Source organism: Amia ocellicauda, chromosome 7, assembly GCF_036373705.1.
Source record: "Amia ocellicauda isolate fAmiCal2 chromosome 7, fAmiCal2.hap1, whole genome shotgun sequence".
NCBI lineage: Eukaryota > Metazoa > Chordata > Actinopteri > Amiiformes > Amiidae > Amia > Amia ocellicauda.
This window is the reverse complement of record NC_089856.1, coordinates 11,235,496-11,255,956: the sequence shown is the minus strand read 5'-3', so window position 1 is coordinate 11,255,956 and position 20,461 is coordinate 11,235,496. Positions and strand designations below refer to the sequence as shown.

The window sequence follows — 20,461 nt, the reverse complement described above, 5'->3', positions numbered from 1 at the left end:
AGGAAAAATGGGCAAGCGTAAGGATCTGAGCGACTTTGACAAGGGCCACGTTGTGATGACTAGAAGACTGGGTCAGAGCATCTCCAAAACTGCAGCTCTTGTGGGGTGTTCCCGGTCTGCAGTGGTCAGTACCTATCAAAAGTGGTCCAAAGAAGGAAAAGCAGTGAACAGGGTGATGGGCGGTCAAGACTCATTGATGCACGTGGGGAGCGAAGGCTGGCCCGTGTGGTCCGATCCAACAGATGAGCTACTGTAGCTCAAATGGCTGAAAAAGTTAATGCTGGTTCTGATAGAAAGGTGTCAGAACACACAGTGCATCGCAGTTTGTTGCGTATGGGGCTGCGTAGCCGCAGACCAGTCAGGGTGCCCATGCTGACCCCTGTCCACTGCCGAAAGCGCCTACAATGGGCACGTGTGCATCAGAACTGGACCACGGAGCAATGGAAGAAGGTGGCCTGGTCTGATGAATCACGAGTTCAAGGTGTTGACTTGGCCTCCAAATTCCCCAGATCTCAATCCAATCGAGCATCTGTGAGATGTGCTGGCCAAACAAGTCCGATCCATGGCAGCCCCACCTCACAACTTACAGGACTTAAAGGATCTGCTGCTAACGTCTTGGTGCCAGACACCACAGCACACCTTCACAGGTCTAGTGGAGTCCATGCCTCGACGGGTCAGGGCTGTTTTGGTGGCAAAAGGGGGACCTACACAATATTAGGCAGGTGGTCATAATGTTATGGCTGATCGGTGTATACACGTACTCTTGAGTGTTGCTCTCATTTGTTTTAAATCCCATTTAACAAACAATATGTGCAGATATCACAAAAAACCCTCATATCTATTTGAAGTTAACTGCAGTGTCACAGGATTCGGACCAATGCTCTTCTCACTGCATATGTGTCCTCTAAGTGAGATCATGTCAGCACTTTATCAACTCACATTGTCATGCTGACGATACGCAACCGTATTTATCTATGAACCTTTATAATACTATAGTGATAAATAACCTGTTTCAGTGCCTCGCTGAGATAAAAACTAAATAAATGCTGACAGTTATCCTTTTTGCTCAATTCAGATAAAACTGTATTTTTAAGATTAGGGCCAACCAGATTTAATGGCAGTGAAATATCATCTGGCTTAAATGTTGATGGTTTAAACCTCATTCCTAAATCCTCAGCACATATCGGAGGTGTAATCTTCGATCCGTACCTCTTTTTGCACGCACAGTAAAAACGTGACTGGAATGTAATTCCTTCCTTTTTAAAAATCTCTCTCAATTAAAAAAATGTCTTTTAAGGATACACAGAAATCAATGCATCATGTCTAGACTCCATTACTGAAACTGAATACTCGCAGGTAGTCTAACTAACTAATGTCATCTCTATTTAAAAATAGACTGGATAGAATCCTTGTATAACTTAGTTATTAATGGTCCCCAAACGAGCACGATGGGTCGAATGGCCTCCTCTCGATTGGACACTTTCTTATGTTCTTAATCTCCAGCTAGTCCAAACTGCTGTCGCTAGGATTTGAACAAAAACTGATACAATATTTTTTCTCTAGTTTTACCATCTCTTCACTGGCTCCCAGTAAAATACAGAATGCATTTTAAAGTCCTGTTATTGATTTAGAAAGACCAAAATGGGTTACCCCTGAATACTATATACCTGGTTGACCACTCCCATCCCAGGATTACGGCCACCTGGTAATACCTAGAATTTCCCGTGAGGGCAGACGAGGAAATCTAAAGACAGAAGCCCTATATAACAACATTGACCTCCTAAGACGCAGTCATTCCTGCACTCATCTGTTCACCAATCATTCAGACAACACTGCAATGCAATACATTGCAAATAGAACACCCAACCCCACTGGAAAAACAACAGCTCGGATTCAAACGCTGTGGGTGAGGTTCGCTATGCACAAAGCACCACGCAGAAAACGCCAAGATTAGCACCACTGCAACTCCTACTTCCTTACCACTCACTGGAAATGCAACGCAAGCACGACAAACTAACGAAAACGGCACGATCACCTGTCTCTCGTGGAAATCCATCAAGCCTCCGACACTAACAGCAAGACTCGAGGTTGACTTTTGCACACGTCACCTAAAAGGGCCAATTACATGGTTCGTATCTATACACCAAGAAAAAAAAAACAAGTTTAAAGAACAATAAAGCCTACATAGAATACTGAAAAGTACTACAAAATGATAGATTGTATACCACATAGTTCCTAACTGCCTCCACTGGTGAAGAGCATACCATACCGATATCCTGCTTTCCCTATACCAAGCAATCTTACTGACTGGGCATTAAAGCGGGCATTTAAATACCTGGAGACAACGCTTTTAAATGGATTGCTCGTCTAATGGCTGTAGAGGGGCATCATTTTAATTTGGGAAAGTACACTCGAAGGACTTTGAGCTGGGATTGCATCAAAAGTTAGTTTTTTTTATTTTTGTTTTGGCAGGGCTTCTTTCTTCTGCACCTCGCAAAAGACATACAGTACCTTCTCATATTTTGCAATTACGGGATGAATCAAAACTTGGATCGAATCCCAGCCTAGGTCACTTATTTTGGACACTTACCATCTACACAAAATCGATGCAGTTTCTCAGAGGTGGAAGTTACAATGCAGAGGCCAGTGGATAGAGCGTTTTGGAAAGAAATATTTACATCATCAACTGTTCCTCAGATAAACTGCCTTTCGGGGATTGAGATAGAGTACAGTGCAGCCCTTTGGCAGCACACACACCTTCTCACACAGTATAGCAGGGAGGGATTGAACATGTTCTCTCTGTAAAACAAATCACCATTATGCACACATTGCAATCATATTGGGTAAACGACATTGTCCAATTATTTTTACACATCAAAAAAAATACAAAAGCACAAAACAGAAAACCAAGAAATAAAATAAATCCACATACGTCTCTCAGGAAAAACCCAAGGGGATTAGCAAACAAACGTTACCACCAGATCGTTCATTAGTGCCTGCCATGGGAATTCATGGAAACTCACAGCTAAAGTGCCCCCATTAATCTCAAAAGCTTGTTAATGCCGACTTTCGGAAGATTTAATAGACTGTCACTTAATTATTGAACAGCCTCTAAATCGAGCGTTGCGTTTCCTGTAGCCCCCTGTGAGTTAGCATCGTGCGATCTGTCATCACCGCACTGGCGGCTCTCGGGTTGTGCTGGAACCAAACCCCATTGGACCAGTTTAACCTCGATGCTCGGAGCAGCCTGCTGGGGATGATGGTGCCTCCATTGGGATGGAAAAACACACACTGAAAGCACATTTCTGGAAAACGCATTTATTTGTCATTTTGCAATTGAAACCAACACACTCTGTCTTCAGTGTGAGAGAGAGAGAAAAAAATATATACACTTCGTTCCTAAGAAGTTGTAATCAGATCTTTGGAAAGCGATTTCATACACTGATTTTCAAAACAAACAAAACAAAAAACTGTAAAGGGCTTAGAAGGAGAAATATACACAGTGATCCCATCATTTTCAGCAGCATGTTCTAGAAAACATTTGGACAGATAAACAGTCTTCTACACGGTTCCTTCAAACCACAGCACAATCCGTCTACAGCAGGTTGGGATTTATTTTTATTTTTTATTATTATTCCAAACTCTCCCTTATAATGACGACCAGTTAAACAAGTCCATGTCAAGCTCAACATTGACGTTAAAGGACTATACACTGCCCATAGAGTTCGTAGCCCCTGTTCCCATTATACTAGTACAGTGAAGGGGTGGAACGGCAGAAGGATAATGAAAGCTGCAGTTTGGAAAGCACACACAACCATAAAGAGTGGAAGGAAGATGGTGGAAAACAAGACAGTTGTGGTTACATAAACGACTCCAACAGTACATCGGGGGACTGTGCTCGTTACTAACACAATTATACATCAGCCAGGTCTATCAAACCATACTATACCACTGGACTAGGACTTGAGACTGGTCGGGGCAACGGGGTCACAGATGCTATTAGAGTAGCTGAGAGATAAAAGTGCCTGGCAGGTATAAAATCAGGGTGGGTGTGAAGGCTGTTGCTAATAGGTACTGGGCTCGTCTAAAGCACCTTCGCCCCTGTTGGCATTTTATGCAGGGTAAAGCCTGTATGGATACCTATATGGCTCACTGGTCCATTATACGGGACTATCTAAACCGGGTCACGTTCACCTCTCGCACACAAACAGAGTATTGTCACTGTAAAGTAAAATGAACTACAGTCACAAAATTATGTCATCAGTTCCAACTGTACCAATTAATTTTCTTTCTACAGTTAAATTAGCAGGAGCGCTAAACAAAAACACATGAATTTCCCTTTTTCTCACCTATGCTGGATTTGCAACTTCACATAGTCACATAAAAAAAAGAAAATGGAGGCAAATTTTGTCCTACTGCAAAACACTGTACCATGCAGGAGATTAGCTGCAGACCATTTACGCTGTGTAAATGAACAGCTCTTCTCTCCTGTAGACAGTGCTGACGGCTTCCTCGCCTCTTTGAAAGCAGCTGTCGGTTCAAATTGTCACACGCAACGCTCGGGCCTCACGCACGACACCTTGAGACGTTTGGGAGGGAAGCTTCCAAATATATACGCCGATAGCCATAACCTGAGACAGGTTGAACTAGCATTCAACGAGCTGTGGACCAATCAGATTGTGTAGCTGCTGCCATGCTCTGACCCGACACAACAGGCTGGAAAAGGTAATGGATCGGGATGCCAGGTTGCAAGTGGTGCAGGAAGTGGACAAAAATCGGTTTAGTTCACGGGAGCCATTAATTGACCTAATTTCCTCAGGCTAGGTAGTGTATCACCCCCAACCCCACCGCTTCAGTAGCAACCCCTATGAAGGATTTGGAAGGCTGCAGCCGTTTCTACTAAGCGTCCTAACGAAGCTCTAAAAAGCAGATCACCCACCACCGGGGGCGGGCTTATATACCCCAGCGCGCCTCACACGGCTCCCGACTTGATGCCATGCCAACCGACTTGATCCTCTCTTGACAACTGATGAGTACAAGTCTGAGCAGCTGGGCAGCCTGCTGGGTACTGCACAGATAAGGGGAGGGCAGTGCTACCTGCAGTGACACACGGCTCCCAGTGGGGACTGTCTGAAGGGGAGATCTCTATGCATGGGGTGTCCACCTTTAAAATGTATTGCAGGTTACTGCCTTGGACTTCATATGACTGCCTTCGAGTCACTGCAAAGCAAGTGGTGCCAAGGTACCATCAAGTATTTCTGGACTATATAAGGCCTCAGACTTATTTGTGCAACACCAATGCAAACTCACACTGCCAACCGTGGACCTGTGCTAGAAACGCATTGCGACCCTGAGGAGCACACGCCTGCGCACACACTGCGGCTGCCACACGACACTCACCCAGCAACCGGCTGCTGGGTCTGCCCTCGACAACAGCGGAGGAAAACAAAGGTCTGCGGGCTTTTGAAAGAAAACACTCTGTTGTGCTTATTATTATTTTTTTCTTTTTTTCCCCCCCCTTTTGTTACATTTGTTCAACAACTAAGTGGTGCAGGACTGTGTCTGCCAACCAGACAGCACACGGCATCATAACATGCCCAAAGTCAGTTCAGAGAAAGTCCCCAGTCCCATCAAGAACCTGCAGCCGCCCTTTTGAGTCACCGGGGGGGATGTTGGAAAACGACAGGGGTGGTTTGAGCCCCATGGTGGAAACCAGGGCACTCTCCAGGCCGCTGGACCTGCTGGAGTCGCATGCTTGCCTGCTCGCCTGCAGGTGGTGTCAAGAATACGAGACATACAATCACATCCCCTCAGGAAGAGGAGGCAGCAGGGGGAGAGGGAGAGGGAGGAAGGGGAATTTGACCTTGGGGACTCCGACGGTCGACTCATTCAACCAGGGCTGGTTGACTCACTGTCCGGGAGGAGGGCACTGTGAAGATCCGACAGCGAGCGCAGAAAGTCAGGGAGGAAGGGAAAGGAGTGGGGGGGGGGGTCCTTCAGAAGCCGGTGCTGAGAGTATCAGTCTCAGTGGGGGTCTTGTGGGGGCTGGGCAGGCTCTTGAGGTACTCCATGTGGCGCCGGGCCTCGGCCTGGTTCTGCCGCACGTAGTAGACCACGTAGGCGATGACCATGGTGAACCAGGCGAACATGGTGACCAGCATGGCCACGTCGGTGGTCTTGCGCTGGAGGCTGCAGAAGTTCACGCCGGCGTCCAGCAGCTTGACCAGGGGCTGTCCGGCATGCTCCCCGCCGCGGGCCGAGCTCTCGCACACTATGCCGTTCACCGTCTCCGCCTCCAGGTTCAGTGTCTCCATCAGCTCCTGGAGGGCGCAGGTGCAGTGCCAGGGGTTGTGGTAGAGCCGGGTCTTGGCGCGCGTGGGGCCAAAGTCCTCGCGGTTGGCCTGGCGCAGGCGGTTGTCGGATAGGTCCAGCAGCTGGAGCTCGGGGCTCAGGTGGCGGAAGGCGCCGGGGGAGAGACTCTCGATGCGGTTGTGGGAGAGGTACAGATCACGTAGCCGGGGCAGGTCCTGGAAAGCCCCATCTGGGATGGCGCTGATCTGGTTGCCCTCCAGGTGCAGGGTGACTGTGTCCCTGGGGATGCCCGCCGGCACCTCCCGCAGCCCCGCATTGGCGCAGCGCACTGTGCCGCTCTCCCAGGCGCACTGGCAGCCCTCGGGGCACAGCAGTGCCCCCTGTCCGCACAGCCACAGCACCAGCACCGCCCAGCGCAGCCGCCCCGACAGCCATCGTGTGCGCCGGCTGCCGCCCATCTCCTCAACATAGCCGGCGCCACCCGCACAGGACAGGGGAAGGAGGGGAGGACGAGGAGGGTTGAGTTATGAAACGGCTCCCATCCGGAATCCAATCAGCAGACCTGTGCCGAGGAAAACAGAAACGGAGGAAGTGTGTTACAGTGGCATGAGTAAATCACCCATTTATACCACACTTTTCTCTTGGACCTGCAAGGATAGAACACATTCAGGCTGAATTCCATCTCCCAAGACACTTTATTTTTTAATGTTGTATTAATTAACACCTTTATTGTTTTTCATTTGGTTTTCTTAGCAAAGGCACAGCAGGCTAAATCCGATAAAGAGCTGCCAGTCAGAACTATCTGGAATCAAATGCTTCCTGTTCACTGGACAATCAAAGGGCTGGTTTTCTCAGTTTGTTTAAGCTGCCAGTATGACTGACTCCAGCTTATTGTGCAGAAACACACAAGTTATCTTGACCACAGCAGAATTTTAAGAGGACATAAAAACAAAAACAAAAAAAAGTGATGGTGAAATAACATTACCATTGCTGGAATAGTTGCTTTGTTTTATGCTTCAGTATTTAAAAAAAAAAAAAAAAACACACACACTCACAGATGGAGACTTGGAGATAACGCTGCAGATTACACAATGGTAGCTGCCCAACTTGAAAGGAAAAAACAACAACTCTTAAGCCAAAACAAGCGTGCTTTCACACCATTTCCTTTCATTACATGGATTTACCAGTTAATTGTGAAGCTGTCTAAATACACACCATGCGTTTAACTGCTAATACTCATACAGCTGTGCAGGCCAGTGCAGTGGATTTTGGGAAGAGCGCCGTGGCTACCAGTATGAACGGTGGCATTTTGGAGTACAGCCGAATGCAATGGCAAAGGGTTCGAACATCTTGTGACAGCACAAGCCAGCGCAGCACAAGGCTGGGAGGGGAAACGCAGTGGGCTCCAGGAGAGGACAGCGATCCTCTAAAACATGTCTGGGATGCACTGGAATGGCAGGAAGTTCACATCCGAGAGGGATGCCAGTCGGTCAGTCTTGCTCATTTGGTAGAAGACATAGGCCATCCATCTAAGGCATTGCAGCAGGTAATTAAGGCCAGAGCTGGGCTTCTCACTAAATATATCTCTTCTTGGCCTCAGACTTTTTTTCATACTTTATTAACGCAAGGAAAAACAAATAATAAAAAAACAAACATATAGGCTACACATTCAAATCACTGTAATTTATACTATTTTCTTCTCTAATACTATTCCGAAATAAATTTAAAATCTTGTTTAGATAACCAGGGTCCAAATAATAATGGGAAAAAAATAACAGCAAATAAGTCCAAAATTACTTATACTGTACTTTACAAGTATGAACATACACTCACCTAAAGGATTATTAGGAACACCTGTTCAATTTCTCATTAATGCAATTATCTAACCAACCAATCACATGGCAGTTGCTTCAATGCATTTAGGGGTGTGGTCCTGGTCAAGACAATCTCCTGAACTCCAAACTGAATGTCTGAATGGGAAAGAAAGGTGATTTAAGCAATTTTGAGCGTGGCATGGTTGTTGGTGCCAGACGGGCCGGTCTGAGTATTTCACAATCTGCTCAGTTACTGGGATTTTCACGCACAACCATTTCTAGGGTTTACAAAGAATGGTGTGAAAAGGGAAAAACATCCAGTATGCGGCAGTCCTGTGGGCGAAAATGCCTTGTTGATGCTAGAGGTCAGAGGAGAATGGGCCGACTGATTCAAGCTGATAGAAGAGCAACTTTGACTGAAATAACCACTCGTTACAACCGAGGTATGCAGCAAAGCATTTGTGAAGCCACAACACGTACAACCTTGAGGCGGATGGGCTACAACAGCAGAAGACCCCACCGGGTACCACTCATCTCCACTACAAATAGGAAAAAGAGGCTACAATTTGCACAAGCTCACCAAAATTGGACAGTTGAAGACTGGAAAAATGTTGCCTGGTCTGATGAGTCTCGATTTCTGTTGAGACATTCAGATGGTAGAGTCAGAATTTGGCGTAAACAGAATGAGAACATGGATCCATCATGCCTTGTTACCACTGTGCAGGCTGGTGGTGGTGGTGTAATGGTGTGGGGGATGTTTTCTTGGCACACTTTAGGCCCCTTAGTGCCAATTGGGCATCGTTTAAATGCCACGGCCTACCTGAGCATTGTTTCAGACCATGTCCATCCCTTTATGACCACCATGTACCCATCCTCTGATGGCTACTTCCAGCAGGATAATGCACCATGTCACAAAGGTCGAATAATTTCAAATTGGTTTCTTGAACATGACAATGAGTTCACTGTACTAAACTGGCCCCCACAGTCACCAGATCTCAACCCAATAGAGCATCTTTGGGATGTGGTGGAACGGGAGCTTCGTGCCCTGGATGTGCATCCCACGAATCTCCATCAACTGCAAGATGCTATCCTATCAACATGGGCCAACATTTCTAAAGAATGCTTTCAGCACCTTGTTGAATCAATGCCACGTAGAATTAAGGCAGTTCTGAAGGCGAAAGGGGGTCAAACACAGTATTAGTATGGTGTTCCTAATAATCCTTTAGGTGAGCGTAGGTCAACATTTTCTCCTAATTTAAATTCCCATTACACATAAGCTCTAATTTAAGAATGAAGTATAAACCATTATATTTTAAAACATTTAATACTACAGACATGTAGTACAAGCCTTTACTGAACCTATTAACAGTTTAAGATTGGCTGCAGAAACACAAGACACTGCGATTCCCACTGGTGCTGAAATGTTCGTTCTGCCTTTCTGAGCAGCAGGCGGCTGAGATTGTCTCTATTTTGTTCAGGGTTATTTTCTGGAAAATGAATCTGGTATCCATTCTAGTTTTGTTCAGTTTCCAACAATCTACCGGTACCAAACAATGCCAGACTGTTAAATTGTGAGATGACGTTTGTCGAGCTACAGGAGCACGAGATGTAAACAAAGCGATCAGCAAATGAATATGGTCTGTGGTTCAGTTCTACCTGAACTGTATTGTAATACTTACAAAATAATTTGCACACATTGCAATTTATGGTGTTTACAAAACCCAGCCTGGCCAGGAAGCTTTGAAGGCTGTCGTGGCCGCCCAAAACAAAAATGGTGGCTACATTTGAGAGTGGTTACTAAAGCACTTGCAATATGGTGTGAATCATGAAACCAGACTTGATTTATTGTAAAATATCACCCTGTCTCTTCCCTTGACACACACACACAGACCATTGCAACCTGTCTCCATTAGTCTGAGACTGGGACTCTGAAATCAGATTTCCTCACTCATGCTGACTCTTAACAGCCACCTTGCTAGGATACAAGTTCCTAATATTGAGTCCAATTCAAGGGAAATAACTCCTGTGTGAAAAACACTTAATTAAGCCCATATAGGTAGCTGGGGATTTCAAAGTACAATTTAATCATCCTGAAAAAAATAAAACCTGGTTTAATTAAGTAACTGTTACACACAATTGCGCCTGCTGTGTTATGGATCACCTTACTCATACCATATAATGCATATTCATTTACGGTGCAATTTTAGTGTTTAATGGATCTGTAATTCATATTGAAAGGAGCACAGTGTATAATTTCCACGATGGAAAGTGATATGTGTGCATTGTTATTTACCACAGTTTAACAGTCCATAAAATATGGGGACAAAAAAAAAAAAAAACTGATTGCAAATAAGTGTTTTTAGGAAGTCCATCAGTGTGGCAGGCAGACTGCTGGGGATTTCAAACCATTTTAAAATAATTTTGCTTTTATTGCCTCATCAGTGTAGTTTGTATGCTATGCAACGGGACTCTTTTATTCCAACCCAGTTACCTTTGTCATTATCAGCTTAGAGCATTATATTCAGTTTAGAAAGCACGAATAACCTGAGCAGAAAAAAGCCCAGAATATCAGGAAAGATCAAAAGCAATGGAACGTGAAAGAAGCATGTAAACATGCCAAGAAAAACAAGGCCGTGATGAACGACAATCGGAAAACAACACTATTGAACTGTGTTGGAATGCATGGCACTTAATTAGCTTTTGACCGTGCACAGTAACACAGAATCAATGCGTCTTGTCTTGTCACTGTGCACGACTTCACGGTCCTGACACGCTCTCCTCCCCGGTCTTTTAACTTCCGCCTCAACTTCCTACCGCGGCCGATATCTCAGATGAGCCCTTTTTTAGATCTCAACACAAGCAAATGTTTTTTAGCGTCGTCGTTTTGTTGATTTAATTTCACATCTCTCTGCCTCTGTGAACTCTGCGGGGACTGTCTGCCGAGGTGATCAGAGCAAAAGACAAAAAGGAAAAAATGGGAATAAAGACAGAAAGGGAGCAAACACACATACACAGAAATCGATACATTAGGAGGCAAGCCACAGTACCATTACAAAGGCAGACCATAAATTCTTCAAATGTCAATAGCAGCATGTCTCACAATGACCTCACAGCCCTATCAAGACAAAGAACAAGGAGAAAGGCCTGCAGGCTGCTAATGAGGGGAGAATTCGTTTCTTTTATCCCCCCCAAATGTGTTCACCCATCTCTGTTCTGTGTATCCGAGGCGTCTCATTAAGCCTGTAACTCCTTCGACAGCTGGACATACACCCGCTTTACCACACGAGTGGCTGTACTCAGATTGACTGGATCTACACGTAACGGAGGATACAAATGGCTGCAAAATCTGGGTCAGCCTTCCTCCCATCTGTACTGCAATGTAGCAGAGATTAGGCGTGTCAGTTTGGCACATGGATCAAAGCTGATAGGATCAGTAAATAGTCACGATGATCCATAAGGTTACTGCTTAATGGTCCCATGGAGGTGTTCCGTTTTCACACGACATTTCCCACAGTGGCAATCTCGCAGAAGATCATATGTCTCTTTCTACAGCTCAGTATTCCTCTGTACATCTTTCAAAAGGTTGGGCAACTTATAAAATAATTAGCGCCAATTGTGATGGATGGTGTTTACAAAACCCAGACTGGCCTTGGAGAACGTCACGAGCCATTACGGCGTACTGCCTCCTAAAATCATAGTGAACAGAGTGAATTTACATTCTCCCTCTATTTCAACATTTCTTCTTTTTTTGTGATAAACAAATAATTTAAAATGTCAAACTCACATAATGGTTTGAGTGACATGGGAGGATGGCAGGAAACCAGAAATCCAGAGAAGAGGAAGCCAATTAGATTGCATACAGGCCTACACAGCAGTATAAATCTCTCCTCAATATTGTTTCCTGTCCGAACTCTTAACTGTAATTATTTGTCCACTGCGTGCAACACTGACATAACCATCACCTCGTTTTATGCTCTTACCAGGACCACTGAACACCTAAACAAAACCACACACTATTTTCTACTTGCTTTTAGTTCATTTGACTCCTACAAGGACTGAAGCTGTATACTGTTGTATGCTGTATACTTTGCTCCCTATGTTCCTTGAAATGCACATATGTTCTTGGGTGACAACTGAGTGTCTGCCAAGAAAGAATGATGATGATGATGATGATAATAGTTTGAGCACTGGGGTCTATCACAAGCTAATTAGCGTCTATACAGCTTTTCCTGCTTTTGCTGCTCGATCACGGAATGGAATTACCTTCTTCCAGTTTTTTTCCAGTGTGTTTCAAAGGCGAGGTGTTACAACCCCAGAGTGGTCTCCCCTTGTGCTCAGAATTGAACCGCCTCCCCTGGGAAAGAGGGGAATTATCTTTCAGCTTGTGGCAATCCGGCAAATCGGGTCTGCCTGGGAGTCGTTTTACTCCGATTGCGTCTTCAGCCACCAAAGCCGAGGGAGCTCGAGTGATACAGCAGCCGAGTACGATAACCAGGCTCCCCTTGGCACTGTATTACAATTATTATTCTCGCTTTTTTCCTTTTATAAAAGGCTTCTTTTTTTCTACCAATGGCAAGCTGAGATTAACGATCCGTCACTCATCTGGGGGCGAGTGCCACACTCCAGTGCCCCCACTACTGCCGACCGCTAATGTTCGAGATCGCTAATTAGAAAATAACTCATCAGCAATAGCCGCGGACTGAGTTAATGAACAGAAAAGAGCGATGTTGATTAGTTTATAGAGGAACACCTGCTTCCTTGCACCCCCTCCCTGTTCTGAGTCCTTATAGGGAACTGTTGGTTTTGCAATTGGAAAAACTCTTCTGGCATCACATGAGTCGCTGCTAGGGATAGACTTGCATCCTGTGTGTTTATTTCTCCTGAGAGAGGAAGAATGAATAGACAGGCTGCTTTGAAACTTACAGTCCTGAGCCCTGTGGCAGTTCAGTGTTTTGTCAGAACCACTTTCCACTGCTTCTTCTTGGACTACTACTACAGAAAAAGCAAGATGGGGTCAAATATTTAATTTGGTCTAGAGGCCCATGTAGCAGTGTTTCTTTAACAAACTCAAAGACAACACTGGAATTCTCTCAGCAGCCATATTGAGTGCATTGGAGGGAATGAGATGTAATGCAAAGCTACCAAAAATAGGGCTGAAAAACAGCAGAGTAATGCAGCCTATGAACAGGGACTAACGCACGTCTGTGTTGGAAAAAAACTACCCATTGGCAACTGTCATGGGAAAAAAAAAACTCTTCCCAAAACATAAATCTCTCATCTCTAGATTATTCCAACCAATGAAAGGCTTAAGGAAAACTAACGGCACCTCAAGATGACTGTGTACTGTGTGATAGCTATTCAACTCCTTGTATGATTAAAGCTTTCATGCAGAAACTAATTTGTTTGATTTTTTGGAGAAGCTCTTTCAAAGGAGCGGATTGCAGTTTTCTCCACTCATTATCATGTTGTCTGGTTGTTTCCCAGTGTTTCTTGTGTTCCTCTTAGGAATCCAGTTCCATTATCCCCCCCATCCTTGCACCACAGATGAAGTGACTGAGCTCATGTCAGTTCAGCAGGGCCGAGCTTCGCCAGAATGAGCAGGCCCCGAATCTCCTCAACTGTTCTTCCTGGCTCAGTGAAGCGAGTCCGTTTTAAGTGGCTGTGACCACCCCCCAGGGGCGCTCGGGGAGGAAATTAAGCGACATGTGCAAAGAAACCAGGAGCCGGGGAATATTTCAGAAGCTTGTTAGCTAAAACAGACACACACACTCAGTCGCATATCCAGAGTAACACACAATCACACATGACGGCTCACACAAATACAGGTGGACACAGGCACACACACACAACCACTGAAACCCAAGCTGACAGACAGACAGACAGACACACACACACACACACACACACACACATGCTCAGACCTATCACTGTCCTTCCTTGTTGAAGTTAAAGATGCTGAAAACATGCTGAGGCTCTCCCACAGTTGATTACTGTGAGCTGATTGGCATCTCTAGAGAGCACCAATGCAGGGACTCCAGTCTTTGCATTGGATAAATGAACACGCATGGTTTTCTAATTTTAGTCGCCACCAAGGGCTAAATCTCACAAACAGTTTTGCGTTTATGCAAGAAGGAGAAAGGTCAGCTGGAGTTCAAGTGCTGGTTATTTAAATACAACAGCTCTGAGGGCAATGCAGTGTTACGCACAGGTGAAGGAGGTGCCTAAATAGACACACTTTCTGACATGTGTGCTATCGATCCTTAGAATATTGTTGGTTATAAGCTTTCATACATTTTGATTTATGAGCATGGCAAAAAAAATTGAACACCTGCTTTCTCTTGCTAAAACATTTTAGTTAGACTTCAATAAGAGTATGAATATATCTGGAGGAAACTACATACAGAAAAGAAGCTCAAAAAAGATCATCCAAATCTGTAGATGAATGCTTCTGCAGGGCATAGGACTGCCACCCTGCTGCCTGCAGACTGACTGTCTCTCTGGCACACAGTGGCACGCTCTCAGCCTCAGACATTAAGCTGAGCACTATCAAAAGAGAGTATTATCCCAAAGACGACCCAGAAAGGGAACAGTCATTAATATTACAGCACACGGTATTACAGTCCCATTTAGCAGCAGACCGGACCATCAGGCTTTCCTCCTTTTATCTTGCATGCATTAATTGTGTGCGAGATTAAGCTTGTTGCCCTGAACTCGGGTCACCAACAGCATTGCACTGGCCTAGTAACTCCCTAGAGAGACGTGCCACCCTGGGATCGAAAGCCATGGGCTTTAAAACAAGTAAAGAAAAAGCGTCTGACGTTTTTTATTGTTGTTTATTTTCAGTGTCATTTCAAATCAGATTAGCTTTATAATATCTGCAATATACCTCCCACTGTCATATTATGTATCCAGGATGGCTGGAATGGAAGCACAAGGAAAACCAATTTAAACCGACCTTGGGCTCTTCAACGGAGGGTAATAACAGAATAAAGCACTCCGAGACATAATCATAACAATAATAGTAATAAATACTGCACTTGCAGGGGGTAGGCTAGTTAATACAGTCCAATCTGTTCTGTGGTTGACTTTTGGCACCACCAGTCTGCTTGGAGACAGTCTTGCTGAATGGATAATTAACTTGGCCTCACAAATAGGGATCTGACTGGGCGACAGCTCTGCAGTGAAATGAATGGGAGGGTCTGGGATTGGACTCACCCTGCTGTGTCTGTAACATGGGGATTGCAATAGGTCTCTAAATGAAGAGTGGGTGAAGGAAGGGGGGATTTGTCCTTCGTTTGCAAGCTGGCGAGTGCATCCCACACCAGCCTCACTCCCTGGTCTATAGGAAACTGAGATTTGAATGCCGTCCTGGTGAAGTGCGAAGAGTCACGAAAGCCAACTCCACACACAAACAGCCCAGCTAACCAAGTAGCATTGTAGCAATATTGTAGTAACGTGAACTTTGAATAATAAAATGTGTTGTCTTAGCAAATTGTGTAGACTTCGGGGCATGTTGAGAAATGATTGGAAAATAAAATCTCAAATTACATTTATGAAACACCATTCAACACAGTGAATGACAAGTTTATTTTGTCAGTTAAAGAGAAACAATCAACTAAATATACCGTATCTCTGTGTACAATATAACAAAACTGTGCTGTTTTAGACAAACTCCAGAGTGGACCTACGAAACGTGCACACAACGTTATTGTGCAGCAGTCAGAAAAGGCGAATGACAGTGTGATCAGGGGAAATGTGTTTACACATCATCACTCCTCATCATTTCTCAATGCCGAAATACAGCCAAACTACCACCTCACACAAGAGTGCCAGAAATAAATGCGCTCTCAACACCACTGGGAATCGCTACTTCCACACAGAACCTATTCCCCCTTGTAGCTCCTAGCAGAATGTCCCCAGATATTTATTTGCAAGGATTTCAAAGCCAGTGATGAATCCACAGAGAAGTTTGGTGTTGAATGTACTGCTGGGCAGGAGCCAGAGTGGAGGATACATTAGATTCGTTCTACTGCATCTCCGATCCATGGAGGTAATATCAAAGACTTTCAGGGTATTGGGGAGAGCAATCTATCAAGATCTATAATATCATATATATAACAGTGTGCTGAGAGGTACAGAGAGAGAATACTCATGCTTTGCTATAGAAGCCTACTTGAGAGATGATGGGGGAAAACTGAAGTCCCATATCAGTCTTACACTTGAAAAATATATTTATTTATTGATATACAGCTTTGTATTACAAACAGAGGACCTGAAAGCAAGGAAAGGAGAAGGGAGCAGCACTTGAGTCTTAACAGCCCAGAATGTGACAGAGAGAGAGAGAAAGAAAGCTGTATGATCTCAAGGCTGGAGGGAAGAGGTGAAAGGAAAGCGGTTTTATTGATTGAAATCAGAGTGTAACCGGGGCAGCATTGCCTTCTTCTGCTGTACCAGAAAGCCCCGAGACAGAACACAGGGCCAGGCCTGAGGGCTGACAGCACTGCCATTCCAGACTGGTGCCAAGACGGGCTTGGATGCTGTTCTCCTGGTAGAAGTGCCTTTCAGACAACACAGCAGTCTTAGTGAATCAGTGAGGCAGTTAGTTAAAAGTGTTCATTGGCTGCAGGAAGGAACTGTATGCTGGTTGTGCATGAGCTTCGAGGAGCTCCCATATGCACGAGAGGGGACTGGAGAAAGTTCAGAGACCCACGTGGAAAGAAACTCCAGAAACGATTGCTGTTGCAGCTGCCCACTGTCTATCACACTCAAGACACACTTTTGACTCAACACCAAGCACAAAACATGCTCAAACACCACCACAATAATGGAAAAGCCCAATCTCTAATCTGGAGCAAGAGTTGATGGAAGTGCAGACAGTCAAACATGACACAAGCTAAGCATATGGCTACTGCTTCTAGGACACAGGTATGAGTCAGCAGCAGCCAAACAAGAAACCATTGCTGAATCACCTCTTGAACAGCATTACATTTCAGATGCTGAAGCAGCGCAGTAGGTTAATTAAATATACCAGACAATTATCTTGACTCGGCAAAACCTCTTATATGAAGATTTTTCCAGACATAATTTCCCCTACTGAACTCTGTAGAAACTCACACAAGGGGTTCAGACGGTTAGAACAAATGAACACATTCCACATTAAGGTTCCAGACAAGTCTGTTTTAATACTTTGTGTGTGTTTGTATTTTATGTTTTCCACTTAAAGAGCATCCCCTTCTTGGTTTCCCACCCCCCTGCTTTGCACAGGACGTTACTGCAACCTCCGCTGAACACTTCAAGGCCGAGAGCTGGGTCAGTCACACTCTCTGTGCTGGTGAGCAGGGCAGAGACCCATGTCACATCAACAGGCTGTGCTCATGCAGTGCTGTATGGATGCACTAAACACTCAGCGCCCCACTGTTGGGAGATGGGTCCCAAACTGGGGAGGTAAGGGTACACTGAGTATAGGATAGAGTGGGAGGTAGACCTTGAAGAACTTTAAAGAAACATTCTGGAAAGTCAGGCTGTTGTGTGTGCGTGTGTGTGCGTGGTTCATCCAGCATACTGTTGTAATTGAATCAGACTTACTGCAGTGCTTTGTTTCTCAGTCTCCCTCTCCCTCTCTCTTCCTTGCCCTGTCTGTCAGTTTTCATTCCTAGGTCCTTATTAAAGCTATGGGATTTTGAAAAAATCCGAAGCGGTGCCTCCCCGCCACTCTCTCTAATCAAAGTAGCTGGGCAACATAACCCCGATGAGAAAATCAACAACACGAACACACGCAAGCCTGCCTTGCTTCTAAAGCTTGGATTTCCACCAGAGAAGATCCGAGTGATGCAGGAAAGATGACAGGCAGATAGTATCTAGGAGGTTAAACCACTTGAGTATTAAAGCAAACTGCATCAGTGATGAACATGTTGTTTACCACATACCGATTCTATATATACATACACACACACATCACTGCAAACCTGTTTAACCTCCTCCCTTTAAGACGTTGTGATTCACTTGCTCAAGTTCTCTCTCCAGCACAGGAGGTAGTTTAAAACACACAATGTGCTTTTAAAATCAACAAAAGGAATAAAAGCAAGTGTGCCCGTTTTGTTTTCTTCTTTTAAAAAGCATTATGTTTTTTACAAACAGTTACTGATTGCAGATCTTGTAAAATATAATGATTATCATCAGAAGCAATAACATGAATGTTAATCCTATGCTGACATTTAAGCAGGTCTCTCCACTATCCGCATTACTACCCGCGGCTCGGTGTATTATTATGCACACGGCGACTCCGCTCCGCCCGCCTCCCATTCTCTCGAACAAGCCGGGTCCCCTCCGGTCTGATCCGGTCATGTGCGGGATGCTGTCGGGGCGGGGGGTATCTAGCGGCCGCCGGTGACCCACGTCGCGCTGCCCACAGGTGCTCTCGGGGCCACAGGCCCCTCTGCTCCGATATTCAGCGCCGTCACTCGGACTGTCACGCCGGGTTACAGCGTCCTTGCAGACATTTTCAGGTGCGTTGTCAGAGACCGGGCAGGGGCTGCGCATACCACTGCTTGCAGTTTTGCACGTAGCATACTCTTAGCAAGGACAACATAAACTATCACTGCTACTACTAGTAGTACTACTACTACTAATATTGTAATAAAATGACTTCGGTATGGTGTTATTTAGTGCAAGCGACCCAGCGCGGGGTGTCCACACTTGACGAGTCTTCTTAACTATAAATAGACCAATCAAAATGTCTGTTTCATCGTTAAACTCGTCTATACTTATATATAAAAAAAGACAAAGACGTCTGCAGTCTAGAGCTTTCTCACGCCACTGGGAGAGTGAATCCGTTTTAACACAACGTGTAGAAAAAGTACATCCTGAAGTTGTATGTTGATATTAACTGGTGTGTGTGTGTGTGTGTGTGTGTGTGTGTGGGGGGGGGGGTAGTTTATTAGTATTAGTTATATGTATCACACACCTTACCCGTTGCGACTAAAGAGCCCCCCAAAAGGTAACTAATCATTCCGGAATAAATGGGCTAATCTGGGTGAACAGCTGTCATTCTAGATGGAGTCGTATCAGGTCTGCACCCAAAACGCGCTTGGAAATGATTGCAGATTAGGGCAGCCTGGAGTGGAGATCGATACTTCATTTCAGTTCAGGGCTCTTGAGCTTCAAGCAGCGTGTCTTAATGCACGCATCACACAAGCATCACATCTAAAGCTTAAAACCATCATGGCCAATGCACTTTTTCGGCAGGGCTGCAAAATCTCAAACATTTCCACATCAGTAGAGTGTGAGTGTATAGCCTATATAATTATACATATGAATTAATTAATTAGTCTGCCAATAAATACATCATAAAGTATAGACGAGTATAAGGTTTTATCGAGAAGGAGCCGACTGGAATAAAACGGGTATTGCAAATTATTTGATAAATCTGACAGAATAACAACTATTCAGTTACACATGCCTGCGGTTCCTATCTTACAAGCGCTACAATACTGCTACATTTGAGTCCAGAATTGATACATGTATCTGACATAACTTCACCGCACAAATGAAAGTCACAATCTCCATAGAAAACTAATGTGAAAATATGCACTAATGATTTAATATTTGTACTTACTGTTGCGACACTGTGCTCGACCGGCATCCGGCGAAAGTGAAGAGAATATAAGAAATACTGGTGCGGTCGCTTAAAGGTAAATAACCTTGTGTATAAAAAAACAACCTTACATTCAATTAAGTTAGATTTTTTCGGTGTGGACCTTTTCTCGGTTTTGTTTGAAGTTATCTTGAGCAATCCTCTGTGAAAGTTTATACACTACAGTCACTCAAGTCCCGGCCCAGCAACACAGACTGCGGACAGGTAGCTGTACATTTCGAACAACACATCACGGCGAGTCCATTCCCTGCAAAGGCCCAGGGGGGGTGTCCCTTTCTTTTGAAATTACGTTTCCCCAAAACACCGCTAAATCCTTCATGATCCCCACCTTGTTTTCGCGTTTCGCGCACATAAAATAACGATTTCTTGAACGTTTTCCAAAAGAAACTCCGGCAAAAGTCAGTATGGACACCCCCCATAGCCTGTTTGATTCGTCTTGCCCCCTGTTTGTCTGCAGAGTGAGTTCTCCCGGTGAGCTCTGATTTAACAGGACAGGCGCTGGTGTTTGACAGTTCAGGCTGGGGCTCCGCGCCGCCGAGATGCTCGTCAGCAAGACTTGTTTTCACTTGGATTGACGTATTGTAGACCAAACAGCTCGTTGTTTTCCAAGACCTGGTCATGCCGCTATTTGTGATTAGCGTAGCTAGTGCTCTGTGCATGAGTAGCCTTGCCCTAAAGACTA

At 44.9% G+C, this 20,461-nt stretch overlaps 1 protein-coding gene across 1 annotated transcript; it reads right to left on the bottom strand.

Moving 5' to 3' along the window:
• Positions 1 to 3,302: 3,302 nt before the first annotated feature.
• Positions 3,303 to 20,005, bottom strand: LOC136752772 (leucine-rich repeat-containing protein 3). The gene is made up of 2 exons (XM_066708369.1): positions 19,741 to 20,005; positions 3,303 to 6,874 (listed from the first exon to the last, which is right to left on the bottom strand). Exon 2 carries the CDS (start codon positions 6,768 to 6,770, stop codon positions 5,997 to 5,999), a length of 774 nt encoding a protein of 257 aa, XP_066564466.1. The 5' UTR covers positions 6,771 to 6,874; positions 19,741 to 20,005; the 3' UTR covers positions 3,303 to 5,996.
• Between the last annotated feature and the right edge of the window lie 456 nt (positions 20,006 to 20,461).

Excerpts from the sequence above, each read along its gene's own strand:
- LOC136752772 (XM_066708369.1), bottom strand. The coding sequence starts at position 6,770 with ATGGGCGGCAGCCGGCGCACACGATGGCTGTCGGGGCGGCTGCGCTGG.